We start from the raw sequence: 18,177 nt of genomic DNA, 5'->3' as shown, positions 1-18,177 counted from the left end.
CTGTCTCCGTCTGTGGGCGTGGCTTTGCGCTGTCGGCTCCACAAGGCCATCCCAGACACGCAACGCAGGGTCAGATGGCCGCAACTAATAGCAGTGCGGTGATCGGGGCAGCGAATGATTTTTACGTCACTTTTGGAGTTTTCCTTGCTTTGGAGCTTAATTATGTAGACTAAAGCCAGTCGGTGAACCGGTATGATGAATTTTGATTGCTGCTAAGCAGTAGCACAATGTAGAACGATGGGATACTCGCTCGTGCCATGAAGCACCCGCGACAGATTTGTGCATTGTCCACGAGCCGTCGTGGGTGTGATACCTTTGAGCTGTGCTGAATGCTACGTGCGTCAAATTGGCAGATACCTGAATGATCGCTTGTAAAAGCATGCGTGTTCAAAATAAGTAAAGAGACGCTTTCTGGAAAACACCGGTGACAACGAGGGGGGGGGGGGTCGTATTGTTCCCTTTGGCGTTTAGCAATTCTTGTCCAATTCTTTCACTTTTTTTCTCTTCTAGCAAACTATCCGCAGCAAACAATGAATTTAAGTTTGGCAGCAAGCGCTCACCTTCATCCTCTCTATGTCCGTCGCGCTGCTTAGATCTCCACCACCTGAACAAGATTTGAAGCTCGCCTAGCCCAAACATTACGAACCAAAACCCGTCATCATAAAAGCTCCAACTTGTCTTTTACTTTGACTAAGTTTGCGCCAAGCAATATAGGTTGTTTCAGCTTATTTCCTTGCCACTATTTGACACAAAGCGCCACGCAAATATGAAGTTACTGTATATGCTCCCTACTAAATGTAGGATAAACAGTAACTCTATTCAAATGCGAGCCTGTTGACGCTCAGGTTCTGTAAAATTTCGAATATGGCGCACGGTGAACTAGTGCTCTAAAAGGCAACCACACGCGCAGCGTACGCAACACGCAGCGTGCAGCATGCCATGCCTTACACACACTAAACTACAATTCTCTAATATCAAACAGTAATGCAGCTGCTATAAAATAATGCCCCCGTTATACAGCAAAACTAACGTCATAAACAGCAAGTCATATTACGGAAATTTATGGTCAATGTACGTGCCTGCAGTTACACGACGAAACTGAGCTGCGACATTACCGGAAATGAAAAATCTTGCCAAACCGGGATCAAATTGAAACTCTTCCTAGGTATTATTTGCTGTATTCATTCTTTGATTTCGTGTGAACGAGGTTGTGGACAACGGTGGCTACGGAGGCCAACTACGCCGTCAAAAAGGACTCTTTGAGAGTCTAACGTGATTCCTTAACAAGGGCTGATATGTCACGCCCAAGTTGATGCCATCAATCGATCTCCAAGCGCAAGGTGAAGGACATGGAACTTGACCCACCATAAAATCCTCTGATGCTTGGTTGATGGCAATAGCTTCTCGAGACCCGGCATGGTCTAATTTTTCCAGTATATTGGACATTGTAAAGCAGTGCACAACAGCTTTCAAAACGCTTGCCTCCTCCCATAAAGAAACTTTTCGGCTACATGTGGGACTCTTGCTGCCACCTAGTGAATATACTTAAAGTCGGTGGCTTTCTTGCCTCTTTGGATCACTCGAAATGTTAGAACTCAACATGAACGACTTTACGGCTGTCGCCCAAAATTTAAGTGGAATAATATTAAGTATTCGGTGTCCGCATAGTTAGGCTCTGATTTGTGTTTGTAAGAGATGGAAGCACACAAAAAAATTAATATTTTAATAATAAATAAGCAGGTTTCTTGCGTGCGTAATATTGATCACTGGGTCTCAGTGAAAAAAACAAACAAACAAGAAAGCACGCTCGTGCGCTCTTTTGCTCTCTACAGAAAGTAATACGTTTCTCGCTGAAGTTATTAATTATTACATTTAAGCTTTGCGCATTTCTCATATTAGGTAATAGGCCCAGTAAGAGTGATGACACGGTTAAGAAAATATTAACAATAAAGGGGCGAACTGTTGCCCAGTACTTGTAGTAATAAGACGACTCCATTGATAGAATGATTGTTCGTCGCGTTGACTCGAACCAACCCAGTTTTTTTTTTCGTGAGAGGTGGACCTACATTTGACGTTTTTCATTCAAATTCATGGAAATGAGCTGTGGCGCCACTCGCAGCAAAAACAGGAATTATATCTATCTGGCCACGTGACCGTTGATTCTTGTCAACTTTTCTTCGTGCTATGGTTCAAATATTGTTGATTTCTCTATGCTAAAATACAATATTCCAATAAGCGGTAACTATGGGCCTACGTTAGTAGCATGCATCACCGTGGCGCTGTCTTGGCGTGACTTAGTGATCCAATGCTCGTCAGCGCCTCCTTAGCAATTTCTGAGCTTGCTCACGAAAATGCCCAGGCAGTGTCGAGGTCACTAAGATTTTGGAGTGACGGAAATTTTAAATTCGAAGCATTTGTTAGCAAACTTCGACGACTTTGAGCGTATCTATCTACCTACCTATCTATCTATCTATCTATCTATCTATCTATCTATCTATCTATCTATCTATCTATCTATCTATCTATCTATCTATCTATCTATCTATCTATCTATCCACGTACGACTTTTAGCTCTGCTGGCCATTTGAATGTCTGGCCCCTACGTCTCTTTTAGCTAAAGTAATTAAAACAAGCTGTGCACACGCGTGTTCCCTTTAACTGCGAAAGCATCCGTACATCTGTATTTAAAGCCTATCAAATAGAAAAATACTCCTAAATAACTACGCACTTTTCTGAATAGCTACTGCAGCTGCAAACAATATGAAAGGTGAGCTTTCTGTAGCGCCGTAAAAATGGTCGGGCTAAAATACCGAGCTCATGCCGCAAAAAAAAAATCAAGAAAGACGGACAAGCGCAAAAATGAACTGTCGGTCCACTTAATTGCAGGTTCGCAGCAGCCAATAAAGGTATATTTGTGTTGCGAGATGTCTTGTTTTGGTCACTAGCCTGAACTACACCTTACTCCCTGGTCTCCCAAAAGTCGCCTTAGAGTTCCGATGTCCCATATTGTTGATCACGTGCTGGGGCCACGCAACGTGATATATTGAAATCTACGTGACCCTGGTTTGAGTAGAGACGTGCTCGTTATGATATATTGCATGTACGTTCGACCGATATTAGAATTCGGCTGTGTTTTGTTTTCTGGCGCTCCGGCCTACAAAGTTTGACCACTGATTTTGTTAGAATGCGAATCTTTACGCTTATAGCTAGGGTTACCTAAGTATGTTGCGAACGATATCCTATACGAAGAATCCGGCCTGCCTTCTCTTACCAAAAGGTTTCATAGTCTAACAGTACTTACATTCGTCAAAATCTATGCATCACCTCAGCGGAGGTCACAATATGTGTTCATTAACCAGCAGACCTCATTTATCAACCACCAATGGTCTAAATTACGGTGCCCTCAAATAATACTTACACAGAAACTTTTGGAGCCCTTAAGAGTTAACCTTTGGGAAATACTTGTACTCAGCATTGTAGATGCAATTAGAATTGAATTTGACAATATATATCTCAAGAATGCAAAAAATTACCATATAAGTATAAGAACGGCATTTCGGAAGATCATTTGGCCAATCTAGAAACAAACATTGTGATAGCGACAAACGCTTCTCTTTATTAATAGAAGGCTGGAGTAGGAATCATATCAACCTCTCTAGATTGGGCTTTCTCAATTCGATTACCCGACTTTACCCCTATGTACCAAGCTGAGCTACTGGCAATAGTCTTAGCATTGCGTAAAGTGCCGCAAGATCTATCAGCGGTGATTGTTCTAACAGACTGTCTCTCGGTCTGTACTGCCTTAAGCTCACCAACTTTTTCGCGCATCCTAGAAACTTTCTACTCGCTCATTCCTAGACAAGTGTGACTTGTTCCAATAGTTTGGGTATCTTCCCTTGATTGTCCTGTTTTACGTATTTTGCCTAGTCCGGACTGTATCACAGCAGCACGCTTTGAAAAACGCACAACAGCCAATAACTTCGAAAAATCTCCTTTGCTTGTATCGGACTACTAACAGCTAAAGTTCCCTTGGAAGAGCAAGTGGTACTCATCATGAAAGGAAGAAATAGCGATTATCAGGCTACGTTTTCGAGTCCCTTCGTTGAACTTTTACCTTCACAGGTCGAGTCTGGCACAGTCGCCTTTGTCCGTTCATTGTAATGAGAGGGAATCTTTAGAGCACTTCTTTTTGTCATGCCGAAAACTCAAAAGCCAAAGGAAAAATTCTACGAGAAGAACCCCTACGAAAGTAGACTTAAACTTGATACTTCCGGTGATTCTTTCATTTGGCGCAGTCACATTGGTATTCAGTCACAGGAACATTTTTACCGCTGTTACAAATTTGTCACGAGGATTTAAAAGAATGGAATGCTAAAAATAAATAAATTTAGTGTTTTTATGTATATTTTTTGTGTGTTTATTATGTTCTTAAAGTTTTTTGTTTGTTTAGAAATCTCACACTTTTATATTAATAACTATATTACCTAATTATTTATACCCTCCCTTTCAAGAAGTGAATTAGCTTGAAAAGCAAGGCACCATCCCATTCATGGCCTATCCCCCTAGGTGGGTTGCGCCAAGGCGTTGAAGAACCAACCAACCAACCAACCTTTTCAGTGAGATATAGCAGTTCTGAAGTTTAGCAAATATACACGGCTCTAACTAACTCACTGTGGGTCTGAGGTTATGGGTTGTAAGAATCGCCTTCTAGAAATTTTTTTGCGCTTCTTTTTACCTTATTTTGCACGATAGTGGTTACGGGTGAAGCTGGTAGTGGCTTAAAGCTACACTGCAAATCATTTGACACCCTTAAGGGTGGTTTTTACAATAAATCACCCATCTTACACCTATTCTTTCTGCCAAACTTATCCACACGGGTGTAACTTCTGCAATTCCACCTTTTGTACACCCATTTATCATTTTTAGGTGTACTATAGGTGTATGTTAGCAAATTACACCCAAGGGTGTTTCCTTGAATGTTACACCTATCATATATGCATAGTTTAGAGCATCAATACATATCACATCTCAACGAATGCAATCAAACCGCATGCCAATGTTCTGGTAAAAATATCGATGTTTGGGCCTTTCTTTTCATTTCCCGTATCATTCGCCAAAATATATTGTGCTATGTATTATGTTTATTATACCACCCCCTATTTACATTATTCAGAGCATTATTCACATGTTCAACAGCTTATTACTTGGGTTACGTTTTTGGGATTCTTAATAAAAATATTTTGCTGCTGCTCATGTCCATTCTTCCCTAATTCTCACAGAGATATCGGTAAAAGAGGTTATGTTGCGCTTAAACATAACATGAAACGATTACACACGGTTTTCGACAGGCTATCGTGCGCGCTTTCTCATTTGAAATCACACAAATTTGTTCGTACGAGAGCTTCTGGTTTATTAAAAACTATAGTCTTTCTTGGGGACTTTCGACGCAAAAATTTTGGTCTGTCTGTCTGTCCGCCTGCACATTTGTCTGTTTGTCCACTCTATACGACATCTGGTACTTGAAACGGCCGACCCCATTCACAGCACCCACCTATATGTTGCTCAAGGTTGAGCGTTCATGCTTCTGCAATCGTCAATTAAAAAGCAATTATTGCGCATGTCTGGGGCACCATATCAACACGTATATATTCTGCATGTGCATATTTTACTAGAAAAAGCATACATAAGTAATTTTAAGGACCGTAGCGCTTATCACGCTGCGCTGACCATGCAATGATTGCACGGAACGGGGAGTAATTCCAACACTTTGCTAAGACGAGATGGTGGTGGCACCTACCGTCGCCTTGCGTTCTACACCTTATCACCTCTGAGATGGGCGCGCACACCCATCTCAGAGCCATGCGCTTTGCTGTTTTTTTTTTCAGAAAACTACCAGATGACGCTCATGTCTCATGTGTGACGTGACTTGATGCGCTAGTTTGCCTCCGCTGCACGCTCGAGGCACTTAAACGCAGTGCCTTCAGAATACCACTCACCGATTTTATTGCGTAGAACACCAAATGAATTTCCTGTTCACTCTCTCCACACGCAAGACTATCGTCTTTCGACATTTGCAGAAACATGCAGATACGGGGCCAATTTGTTTAACGGGGGTCCATATATTTCCTTACACTGAAGTATTTCGCATCAATACACAAGTCCCTGATTTATTCAGTGATGTATATTTAGATCTATGAACATGGATGAGTTCAAATTGAATGTTTGCAGCACTCGCATTGCCGTGGAACTAGGCATGTTTACAAATAACAGGCTAAGCTTACTCTAATGCCGCTGCTGTGCACGCATGCCGCGCCGCAGGACAAGCTCAGCGCACATCCGCTAAGCACAGGTGAACTCGTACAATGGTATGCACCACTCTGGGCACTTACTGTTCTTTTTTATATCCTTTATATGAACGCTTGCGCGTCACTTAATATACACGCGAACGATCGTAGACAACACTAGCGCAATGTACCCGTGCCACAACAATGGAGAATAGTTGACGAGTTGCAGCATTGTAATTGATAGTAATTGTTACTGTGGCGTTACAATGCACTGCTAATGGCAAATTGCTATGCTCACACACAGTTTAAGACTTGAAATAAAAGCAAGCATCATTCATACTTTGTTGGTGACAAAAGCATAGTCCCCAGGTTCTTACTGAATGGCAGAGTGTTATTTAAATAAAGCTAATAGCACAGCGGGTGTGTTTTTAGGATTTATGCATGCAGGGGGATAGAAAGAGAAAAAAAAAGAGGGCCTGACCCATTGCATGTACATTTTTGCCTGTGGTTGCATACTTGAGAAACCAAATCGGGAGCTTTTTTTTTTGTGTGCGAAATGGGCCAAATCCTGACCCGAAAGTAGCTCCAATGACACTCAATTGGCTCATACATACGTTCACCTTTCCTCTAAAACAGTAATATTAAAGCATTATTTATACTTATCACTGTTCTAGAAAAACGTTGATAGCATGTATATGCCAAGGCGGCTTAGTTGAGCTTTTTTCGGTTCTAGATTTGCCCCATTTTGAATAAAAAAAAGCTCCTCAAACGAACATAAGAAAGGGGTGGAGGTGTGTCAAATATGAAACAACCTCCCCGCCGCCCTTCCCTAACTTTTTATTTATATCTATGTTGCACAAGTAACAAATTTTGACTCCAAAATGTCGAAACAACGCCACAATCACGCCTCCCTCGGGAATGTGCATTACGAAGGCTACGCATTTGCCGCCTGCACACGTCAGTGGCAAAAAAGAAAACGACATTGAAGCTCTGCTAGCAAATAAATATGTTGTCAAGCATAAAATTTAGACTATGTCTTGGAGGCTTGACGTAGCTTGGAAATTATATCATAAAACGGTGCTTCTATGAATTTCGGTTTCGGTTTCGAGGTATCGGAGCAATTGCGCATCGCCATCGTCAACAGGTAGACTTTGAATTGGGTGGTAACATGTCGTATGCGTGTTTGCAGCAGGCTGATGGTGGTTTATTATTTTACTATTCACCTGCTTTGTCCAGGATGTGTACTTATACGGCTTGCACGGTTCAACTTGCGCTTACAGTAGATACAGTACAAGTCACTGGAATCTATGGCGCGTCGGCAAGTACAGAACAACTTCGGTGCGGCGGAGTGTGTGTCCTCTGTCAGTGGCTTTCGTTGAAGCTTGTGCACGCCGCAAGCAGTGTTTCCGATCAAGCAATCAACGGAGTGTACGCTGGGAGCTACACGGAGAACGCTTTTGGATTTCGTGCTATTGCTGAAAAGGTAAGCTTTCGTGCATGCGAACAACGAAGTGCAGAAGTGCGTGTCTGCCTGCCAACGCCCGACTTGCCCGCGATACTCGTCATTGCAGGAAGCGACCGTCTCTTGGCGCCGGCGGCCGGTAGCTTCGTGACCTTCGCTCGCTGCGTGCTTATCAGCTGCGATGTCTCAACAGCCGCAGTGTTCGTGAACCTCGCTGTGGCGCATGGTTAAAGAAAACGGGGGGGGGGGGGGGGATGTGCCACGGGCAGATAGACCTTACGGCGTGCGGCAGCGGGTGAGAAAAAAAAAGGAGGGGGGGGGGGGGGTGAGCAAGCCGAGGTGGGCGAAAGAAATGGCATAATAATAATCATAATAAAAAAACGAAGCAGACCAACGGTAAAGGAGGCGCCAGTTGTCAGTTAGTGGGACTGCAGTGGACAAATAGGGCGCGTTTATTACGCGGGAGAAAAAAAAATCTAGATTTCAATGACTGAAGATAGGGGTGCATTTTTAATGCGAGTAAATACGCCATTTAAAGCAACAGTTCAAAAATACATAAAATTTGTATCAGTACCTCTTCATGCCAGCGCTTTGCAGCGGCGTGAGATGTGTTTTGTTAAAAATCTCGCAGCTAACCAAATACTTTAGATGTGCCTTGTTTGGTCAGCGATTTGCGCTTTTTATGCCTTGTTAGGTTTGTTTATATATATACTAGTATATTGTAGATAATCTGGATATAGAAATATTGATGTGTTTTAATAAAGGATTGAACAGCCACACTCAATTGCACACATCTTTTTGCATTTTTGCACCGTTGTAGTGCGGCACATGGAATATTTCTGTATATTTTGGTGTAGGGTTTTGGTGCTGTGGTTACATATGAAAGCTTAGCCAAAGTGTACAAACAAATACCCACACAAAACTTTCAGTTAAGCTTATACAGCACAGATGATAATGGTGTAGGCATAGTTAGCCACTAAAGAACACGCTCGCGAAAAACGAAATGACCATGGCGACACAGGTGGCTGTAAATGAAAGCAAACAGACCTAACAGTTCTTGTCTGTTTCATGCATTTTGTCTGTGCAGGTTTCATCCTTACGAATGCAAACACACTGATCCAACTAATAAGCCCTCCATGCATATATTCGTGTTAGCTACTTCTCCAATAAGTCGTGCATTTTTTTTAATTATACATATTTATAGTCCAGCAGTTCAGAGCTTATTGAGCATATGTTTAACTTACTTGTGATGCATTATCTGTTGCATGATTGTTTTTATGAATTAAAAAAAATTCAACGGCGAATGAGCTACTTACGCATGCACTCGAATAATAAGATTAGCAGGTCTTATTGATTTTTGACAGTAGTCAGTTTTACTCAAGGCCTAAAGTAATCATTTTGTTGACCAATAAGCAACCTGTGAAAGACATATTATAAAATTATCCAGTACACCAAATTTATGTAACTGAAGAAGAAATTTAGAGGTGAGCTTCCACAAATACACAGTGGTGTTTCCAGCGGCAGTTGTCATTTAATAAGTGCAGTTGATCTTTTCAGATTGGGGCTTGCTCAATGTTTTACACTAGTTTCACACAGTAGATTGTACATCTGTGATGTGTACCTGTCTACAAAACGATCCTTCAAAGTAACTGATAAATATTGCTACTCTTCTGTCTGAATGGGTTTATATAATTTTTTGTGTCACCCATTGTAGTGGCCTATTGGTTAGGGTATTCTAGCTAAGCAAGAAAACTTGGTAAAAACGCTGAAATTTGAGCATGCCAGTATATTTGAAACTTCTTGGTAGGTGCATGATTCAAGAGAGAAGCACTTTTTCACCACCACCATGGTGTAGACTCAAACATGGCACTTGCATTCGTACACTAATATGCACAGATGCTTTTACACGTAAAAGTGAATAATGGTAAAGCTGAAAGTGGGGAAGCTGGAACTTTTTATTATATGACACATCATAATGAGGTTCTGATTGTTCCCAGTATTTTTTAAATGCTTAGTTGAATGTTGTGCATCTCTTACATGCAGAATGTTGAAAGGAAAGCACACTACGTCTTCTACGATGGACTGGGTGCTGACGATGCAGTGCATTCTTCATCACAACATGAAAGCAGCTGTTCCCGGCTTACGACCTCACTCAAAGGTTTGCAGCAGTGGTGGATGCTACTCATAGGGTGCACCAATTATCGTGTACATTTTAGGAACATTCCTCTGATGGGAAGGCTTCATCTCAAGCTATGCGTCCTATATACCTATTTATTTTTCCAATATGAGTATCAGTTTGCCATCAGATTAACAGCAGTGCGTGTAGAAAACTGTGTACAATGCATAATGTTAGAGATGTATGATAAACTGCAGATGGCCTAGATGTCTCCAGCTTAAAATGATGATTCACTAATGGGTCATTCCACGCCAAACATCCCAGCTAATATAGCGACCTTCTCAAATGTATTCGAAAAAATTGTGATGATTCACTGCATTGAAAACAGTAAAACAGTAAAGTATTTCTGAAAGAAAAAAATTTTTGGTCACGTAGTTGCCTTATGAACTTACCGGAGTGTCGTTTTAATCTTGTTTGTGCAAATTTTATTTTAAAAGTACTGCTCCTTGCTTCTATACCAAAATTAGTTTACATGTTAAGTACAAGTTCGTGTGTAAAGTGTTTGAAGCACAGTAATATTAGTGCAATTTCACTAGCACATACGCCTCCAAGACTAACAAAGTGCTCGATACGGCAGGTTGGTGCTCTATGGTAGACAAAGAAAGTGCTTAACAGCGCAAACGACAAGAAGGGAAAGAAGAGACGAGCCGAGCCCTGAACAAACAACCAAAGTTTATTGCAAACCAACTGCAATATTTAGAAAACATAATCTGCGCATAACGACGTACCATAAGCAAAATCGCACATACATGCACCATACAGCCTACCTTATCAACAACCGGTCATATAAGTGGACCCCAGATAACTAACTTCACAGCAGTTAAGAAAAATTGAGGGTACGCTAACACAGTAAGCACAAGTTGTTGAATGTGGAAGGCTTCACTAGGTAATCTCGTGATCACGCCGATTTTCATATCCCCCCATAATCAAACACTTTTCAAGAATTGGCTGACAACAAGACTTATTACAATGGTCTGCCAAGTGGCTAGGAAGAGACTTTTAGAGAGTTAGCGTGCTCCCTCAACCGATCATTTATGCGTCGCCCTGTTTAGCCAATGTAACCGTGCCCAAAAGTAAAAAGTATCTTGTAGAGAATCCCTAAAGCGCATTCAAAATGGCACGTAGCGTGTTTCTTAGTGCATGCTTCTTTCTTAGATCCTTCGCTGTTGACTCTGCGACATAGCCCAGCCAGTTTATCGCGTTCGCAGAACACAACTTTTACACCTATTTTGCCAGTGACCTTCTTTAGGCTTTGGGAAACTTCGTGTACGTAGAGAATAACAGCCTTGCTAGAATGAGGCTTGTTGAGTTAGCTGTTGCTTTGTCTTTTATCAGCCACTTTTAGTGACGTTAGGAGAGTCTTGGCAATGGAAGTTAGCTCGGGATTAGAAAAGCCTGCTTGTGGAAGGCGGTAAATTTGGAGCGAGAAACTGCACTCTATCTGGCGGTGGCCAGTTAGAATTGCCTTTAAGCAGGAAAAAGCGATGCTTCACTTGACTAGCTTAGAATGGGCGGACGTAAAAAGCAGGTTCTTTCTTGAGCATGGTTCGTACCGCCAATATACATGATCAACAAAAAAAGCATTTCTGATTCTAGACATCGTATGTTGTCGTCAGAAATAAACTCCGACGTTATTTCTAGTTTTTTCATTTCACGCCCGAAAACGTTAAATATCTCATCGGTGGTTCCCCGAGGGTCAGATTGATCGATGTGGTAAAACACTAAAAAGTCGTCAACGTAGCGGAATACTTTGACTCTACTCGTGTGATCAAAGTTAGCCATGAGACTTCTTTCATACCGCGTGAGTAAGAGGTCATAAAGAACTGGTGCTAAACATGAGCCAATGCACACATCTGCGCCGGTGAGATATTTAACGTTTTTCGGCGTGAAATGAAGCAACTGAAATTTAAGTTGGAGTTTAATTCATGACGACAAGTTACGACGTCTAGACTCGGAAAAGCTTTTTTTTGGTTCACCATGTATATTGGCGGTACAAACCTTGCTCAAGAAAAAACCTTCTTTTTACGTCCACCCATTCTAAGCTAGTCAAGTTAAACACCGCTTTTTCCTGTCTAAAGGCAATTCTAACTGGCTCTTGTCACCGCCAGATAGAGTGCAGTTTCTCGCTCTAAGTTCACCGCCTTCAACAAGCAGGCTTTTCTAATCCCCAGCTAACTTGTATTGCCGAGGCTCTCCTAACGTCACTAAGATTGCCTGATAAGACACAAAGCAACAGCTAACTCAACAAGCCCCATTCTAGCAAGGCTGTTATTCCCTATGTACACGAAGTTTCCCATAGGCTAAAGAAGGTCGCTGGAAAAGGTGCCGGTTTCGGTGCGTGACACCACTGATCGCCTGCGCAGCGCATCCACTTGCGCGCACACCGGCGGCGGAGTATCATTGCGCATGCGCAGACCAGTGCCACGCGAAATTGGCTCAGCGAGGCCTGTGTAGCTAATGCTACAAAATAGTGTAAGAGTTGTGTTCTGCGCACGCGACAAGCTCGCTGGCCTATGTCGCAGGGACAACAGTGAAGGACCTAAGAAAGAAGCAGGCACTAAGAAACACGCTATGTGCCATGTTGAATGTGTTTTAGCAATTTTCTACAAGATATAATTTACTTGTGGACATTGGCCAAACAGGGCGATGCATGAATGATTGGTTGAGGGAGCACACTAACTTTCTAAAAGGTTTCCTTCCCAGCCACTTGGCAGAACATTGTAATAAGTCTTGTTGTCAGCCAATTCTTGACAACTGTTTGACCACGGGGAATATAAAAATCGGCGCGAGCACGAGATTAGTGAAGCCTTCTATATTGAAAAACTTGGTGCTTCCTGTGTTAGCGTACATCAATTTTTCTTAAGTGCTGTGAAGTTAGTTATCTGGGGTCCACTTGTATGACCGGTTGTTGATAAGGTAGGCCTATGGTGCATGTATGTGCAATTCTGCTTATGGTGCGTAGTTATGCACAGATTCTGTTTTCTATATATTGCAGTTGGTTTGCAGTAAACTTTGGTTGTTTGTTTAGGGCTCTGTTCTCATCTCTTCTTTTCCTCGTTGTCGTTTGCGCTGTTAAGCACTTTCTTCGTCTATTACGCCTTCAAGAACTTAGCCAAAATGTGTTATATTTGCAGTTTTTTCTATTGTAATACTGCACTTTCTATGAATGTCTGAGTAATGAATACTAACTACACAAAAGGTATATTTTGAGGAAATAATATCTGCTAAACATTACATGAAAAAATTATAAATTTCGCAGAATCGTCATTTTCGTCTATATTGAGACGCGATTTGCAGTGTCGAGTGGTCCAAATAAATATGATCTTCAAACCTAAATCAAAAGGAAAAAAAAGGTATTTTTATATGCCAATTGTTATCATTACATATTTTTGTTTTAAGGAAGAAAATAAGTTTTGAACTTTCCCATTGATGAAAATAGGGAGTTTCAAAGCGGCAGCTGTCGTATGACCAAATGGGAAGATAGGCGCTAATGGGAATGCTAAAAAAATATTTTGTTCGTTAAAACAAAAAAAAATGTAATGATGGTATATGAAAAGAACTGTTTACTTGCTTTCAATTTATGTGTAAAGGTAATTTTTAGTTGAGCCACCACATGACGTAAATCGCACCTCAATATGGACAAAAATTATGATTTTGTAGAATTTATGACTTTTTCTCATAAAGTTTATCAGCTTGAGAGGTCTCCAATATATTTTTTTCTCAAAATATACCTTGCGTGGAGCAAGTATTCACTACTCAGATATTCATACGAATTGCAGTATTGCAATAAAAAATTGCAAACATAACACATTTTCGATAAATTCTTAGAAGCATATGTGCCAGTATTATTGCAATAATATTACTGAGCTTCAAACACCTTACACAAGAACCTTTACTCAACATATGGACCGTGTTTGGTGTAGAACGTACTTTTAAAATAAATTTTTTCACAAACAACACCCAAACGACATTCCGGAAAGTTCCGAAGGCAACCACGTGACCAAAGATTTTTTTCTCTGCAAAATATCCTACCGTTTCACTGCTTTCAATACAGGTAATCAGCACAATATATTTCGAATGCATTTGAGATGGTCGCCAAAATGGCTGGGCATTCGGCATGAAATCACCCTAACAGCATGTCATGAACACAGAAAAAAGGTCCTATGCTTATCAAGCCCTTTATTTACCAAGAAATATATTGAAAGTGCCTCCTCTGAGACACTGTATAACACTGCTTTTTTCACAGTTCTAAGGCGGCTGCACGTGCCATTGCTGTTTACATGTGAAGTAGCGGCATTCATATCTAGTAGAACTCGCTGTTGGGATAGTTGGTGCGTGTTTGCATTAAATATTAGTCAATTTTGTGCTAAAATGACAACCACACAAACAAAGAAAACACCCAAACGGGATGGGCACTCATTTGCAATTGTTTATTTCTTGAGGAAACAGGCTGATATAAACCCACTTTTCGTCATAGCATGTGCAACCTACTCGGGCCGTCCCTTACGTAATCACGCTATATCCCGCTTCCGTTCCGGTCTTTTAATAGCTTTGGTTGAAAGAGCAGCTGCAAAATGTAAGAGCGGACGTTTACCAAAATTTGTCATCGCTACAGAACACAAACGGGGTTGAGCTAAAAACCATCAAGATGCTAAGTTGGTCGACGATATACCGTGCGTGGGAGTATGACTGAAACTTTGGCTGCCACAATGCGACGGTGCCAGATCATTGGTCTCTTCGTGACTTTGACCACCTAGAAAAAGAACGACGACGAAATGTTCGGTTTTCCAAGCGCTTCTCTTTGTGCCCTCCGATTGTTTTGGTGAAACCTCCAGTTTTTTCTGGTGCCTCGGCTCCACTCATGAGGCCATGGATGCGGGGCCTTCCGGAAGACCGCCTGGCCAGCAGTCATCTCGGCCGACTACCCTGAGGAAAAGAGGAACCTCACTCAGTGACAGTGAGGACACAGAGCTGTACTCAGCCGCGTCGGAAGATGACTCATCTGACGATAATTTCCTTCCGGCCCAGAGCAAGAGGGTGAAGAGGAAGATCATCAACGCAGCCTCGTCCACCTCTGCGAGTACAGCGACTATGAAGTAAAGGCATAAACGCTGGCCACACGTCATCGTCTTCGTGCCAGAAGAGTCTTCAGGAAACGTGCGACTGCTGAACAGGCAGGCACTCGCCGCTATTTTGGAACGTGTGGTGCCTAATGAAATCAAGTAAATCTGAGTAAATACGAGACAAATTATACGCGCCATAGACGTATTCCACGTGAATGCACTTGGACCACTCAAACAAGTGATTGAGCTAGGCGGCATCAAAGTGCGCCCCTTTACATCGATTGGCAATGCATACATAGCCGGTGTGTTATACGACGGCGCCATTGCGATTACCGACGCTGGCTTGCCTACCTTTATTAAACCAGCAAATGAGGGTACTGTAATCGCTCAGTTACAATGCCTTGGTAAGTCACGCTGTATGAAATTGGTCTTCAAAGGTGACTGCACACCAACCCATGTCAAAGTCAGACACTTTCGACATCCTGTTCTGCCTTTTGTGAAAAGTCACTTCAGTGTCACCAGTTCTTCAAACTAGGTCATGTCAAGGGCGTGTTCCCGAACTCGCTACCGCGCCCCCGGTGCACAGACCCCACTCGGAAGATGCATGTCAATACACATTTCTTAAATGGGGTAACGCTATTGCGGCTAACACACCGCCTCATCAAAAGACTGCCCTCGAATTAGGAAAGAGCGAGCGGTGCTTAAGCAAATACTCACAGACAATTCGACCCACAGGGATGCTAGCAAAGCAGTGTGTCGTCGGCAGCGGCGTTGGTGCCATCGTTCGACCTCAAAGACTGCGCAAGCTCTAAACGACAGCACCACATCTACTGCTGCACCATTAAGTAAAGCCGCAACAGGACCGACAAATTCAAAGATGACTGCGGAGAGGACTATCGCTTCAGAGGAATGGCCTATTCCATGTCATCCGCTAACCACCAACCGCTGATGACACACGTAAGAAAATTGGCAAAGTCAGAACAATGCTTCGTTCTCTCATGGATCCCATCCGGGAGATCTTGTTAGACATGGGGACAGCGTCTGCTAGAAGCGCTCTCAGAGTACTGGGTGGCTTACGCCCAGTACATGAATCGATCGAGTAGAAATATGGCTAACGATCACCATCATTTTTAAGAAAAGAAGGAAGCATCCAGCATTCAGTGCATTTCTAGCTGACTAAAACCGCGTCCTTTCGTACTTTCGTCAGTTAGTGCGCGTCAACATGTTCCAAGTCATCAGCACTTGTGAGCCCAACGTGTGTGAGTGCTCTTCCCGTCTCTCTTTTTCCATCGTTGAAATTACTTTATCCCTATCCCCAGTGTATGGTAGCATACCGGTCGCTACAGACTGGTTAACATCCCTGCTTTTCCTTTCCCTCCTGTCTCTTCCTTGACCACCAATGCTCCCGCAGTTGGATGACTACCCATGCGACCCAGGCAAAATGACAATAAACCACAATTGAAACATATCTGGCTTTATGTCGCTGTACTTAAAGGGCCACTCACCTGGCCCCGTAGCAAATTATAGTTAGACAGTGGAAGTTGTTGGGTGTCTGATGAGGAACGTTTTGCCACAAACATTTTTCAAATTGGTTCATTACGAGCGGGAAAACAGGTTTTTTGAAGCAGCGCGGAGTGAGAGAGGAGGCGAGCTTGAAACCCTTGCTGCTTCTCCACGTAGCATTCTCAAGCCAAATCTCTTCCCCACACTCTCCGGCATCTGACCAAGAGGTGACGTGCGCATGACGTGCCTGAACCAGCCCAGCCCCAGTGTACGCGGGCGGCGTTGCTTTGTTGACCAGCGTTATTAGGGGCGAAACTTCTTATAGCGGCACCCGTTCGTCCCCCGTAGTATGTAACAAGTATAACATTTTGACCTCCAAGGTGGCGCCGGTTAGAGACTTCTTCTGTGCGTTGTTGAACAATAAAAAATAGTGCTCAATGTACATGTCAATGGCTGCTAATGGGGAATGAGACACAGGAGCATTCGGCTTTTAGTTAACGCGCAGGCTGCGATCTTCATTAGCAGCCATTGGCATGTACATTGAGCACTAGCTGAGAAGAAAGGGTTGCTACGTTATACTAGCTGGGTGTAACCTCCTTAGCTTTAGAAAGGTTTAGCGAGTGTTGAGCCGCAGTGCCATGAATACAACGAACTTGTATATACCATGAATGAACTCGAGGTGGTTAAAAATGGGAAGTAGATACGAAGCGCAAGCCGTAAGAAAGTAAAAGCGAAATTCTCCGCCTCTCAATTCCCATTAGCAGCCATTGGCATGTAAATTGAGCACTATCTGAGTGAAAAAGTTTGCTACGTCATACTCGCTGGGCGTAACCTCCTTGGTTTTCGAAAAATTTAGCGAGCGTTCGGCCGCAGTGCCATGAATACAGTGAACTAGTATATACCATGAACTCGAAGTGGTTAAAGGTGGGAAGTGGACCCGAAGCGCAAGCCGTAAGAAAGTGTGCGTGTGCCACCTCTCGTTTAGTCCTTGGAATGTCCGATGGATGGCGGTGCTTCTATATGGGGAATATATGATGAAAAGATGAAAGATGGTGGTACTTGGAGTGTTGAATAGATGGACGAACGGACACATAGACAGATGCATGGATGAACGCATGAACGGACGCAGGGGTGGCTGCATGGACGAACGCAGGAACGGACGCACGAACAGACGCACGCACAGACGGGCTGATGGACGCATGGACGGTCACACTGACGGACGCATGGACGGACGGAAGCAAGAACGAATGGACGGACGAATTCTTCGTCCTACTCTCCATCATTCACTCCGTGGATATGCTGCCATTTTTTTGTGGTCTTCTGCCAGTTTCTGTGGGATGGTTTGGAAACGCTGGCTTAGACGCGGTAGAGTAGATGAGCACAATGAGTGCGCGAACGCGTAGGGGCGTTACACGGCGGTCGTCTGCTCAATGCGCTGACCGCGGGGACACGAACGCATGCGAAACGCTGGCAAATTAGAGGCCCGCGTCTCGTAGCATTTCACGGAAAAAATGTGAGGAAAACGCGCACAATTTTTAATTGCGACTCAATATTTATTTCAAGTTTTATTATTCTCTTAAAGCAACAAATACATAAACTACGCAAGTTGCGTTAAATAATTTTTGCCATGTCACGAGGTATACTGTTGACGTCAGAGCAGAGTAGTCTACGTAGAAGACCAACGTCACC

General features: G+C 42.9%; 1 protein-coding gene across 2 annotated transcripts in view; it reads left to right on the top strand.

The window, feature by feature from the left end:
- Positions 1 to 7,448: 7,448 nt before the first annotated feature.
- The window catches only part of LOC142796290 (uncharacterized), a 127,140-nt gene continuing 116,411 nt past the window's right edge, over positions 7,449 to 18,177 (top strand). For both annotated transcript variants that reach the window (XM_075886580.1, XM_075886581.1), the window contains exons 1-2: positions 7,449 to 7,767; positions 9,790 to 9,904. In XM_075886580.1, coding sequence (XP_075742695.1) covers positions 7,453 to 7,767; positions 9,790 to 9,904 — 430 coding nt within the window. In that variant the 5' untranslated portion in view covers positions 7,449 to 7,452. The remainder of the gene's footprint in view (positions 7,768 to 9,789; positions 9,905 to 18,177) is intronic.

The sequence above is a fragment of the Rhipicephalus microplus genome, chromosome 2 (assembly GCF_043290135.1).
Source record: "Rhipicephalus microplus isolate Deutch F79 chromosome 2, USDA_Rmic, whole genome shotgun sequence".
In the NCBI taxonomy this organism is placed as follows: Eukaryota; Metazoa; Arthropoda; class Arachnida; order Ixodida; family Ixodidae; genus Rhipicephalus; species Rhipicephalus microplus.
This window is presented reverse-complemented; position numbering and strand designations above follow the sequence as displayed.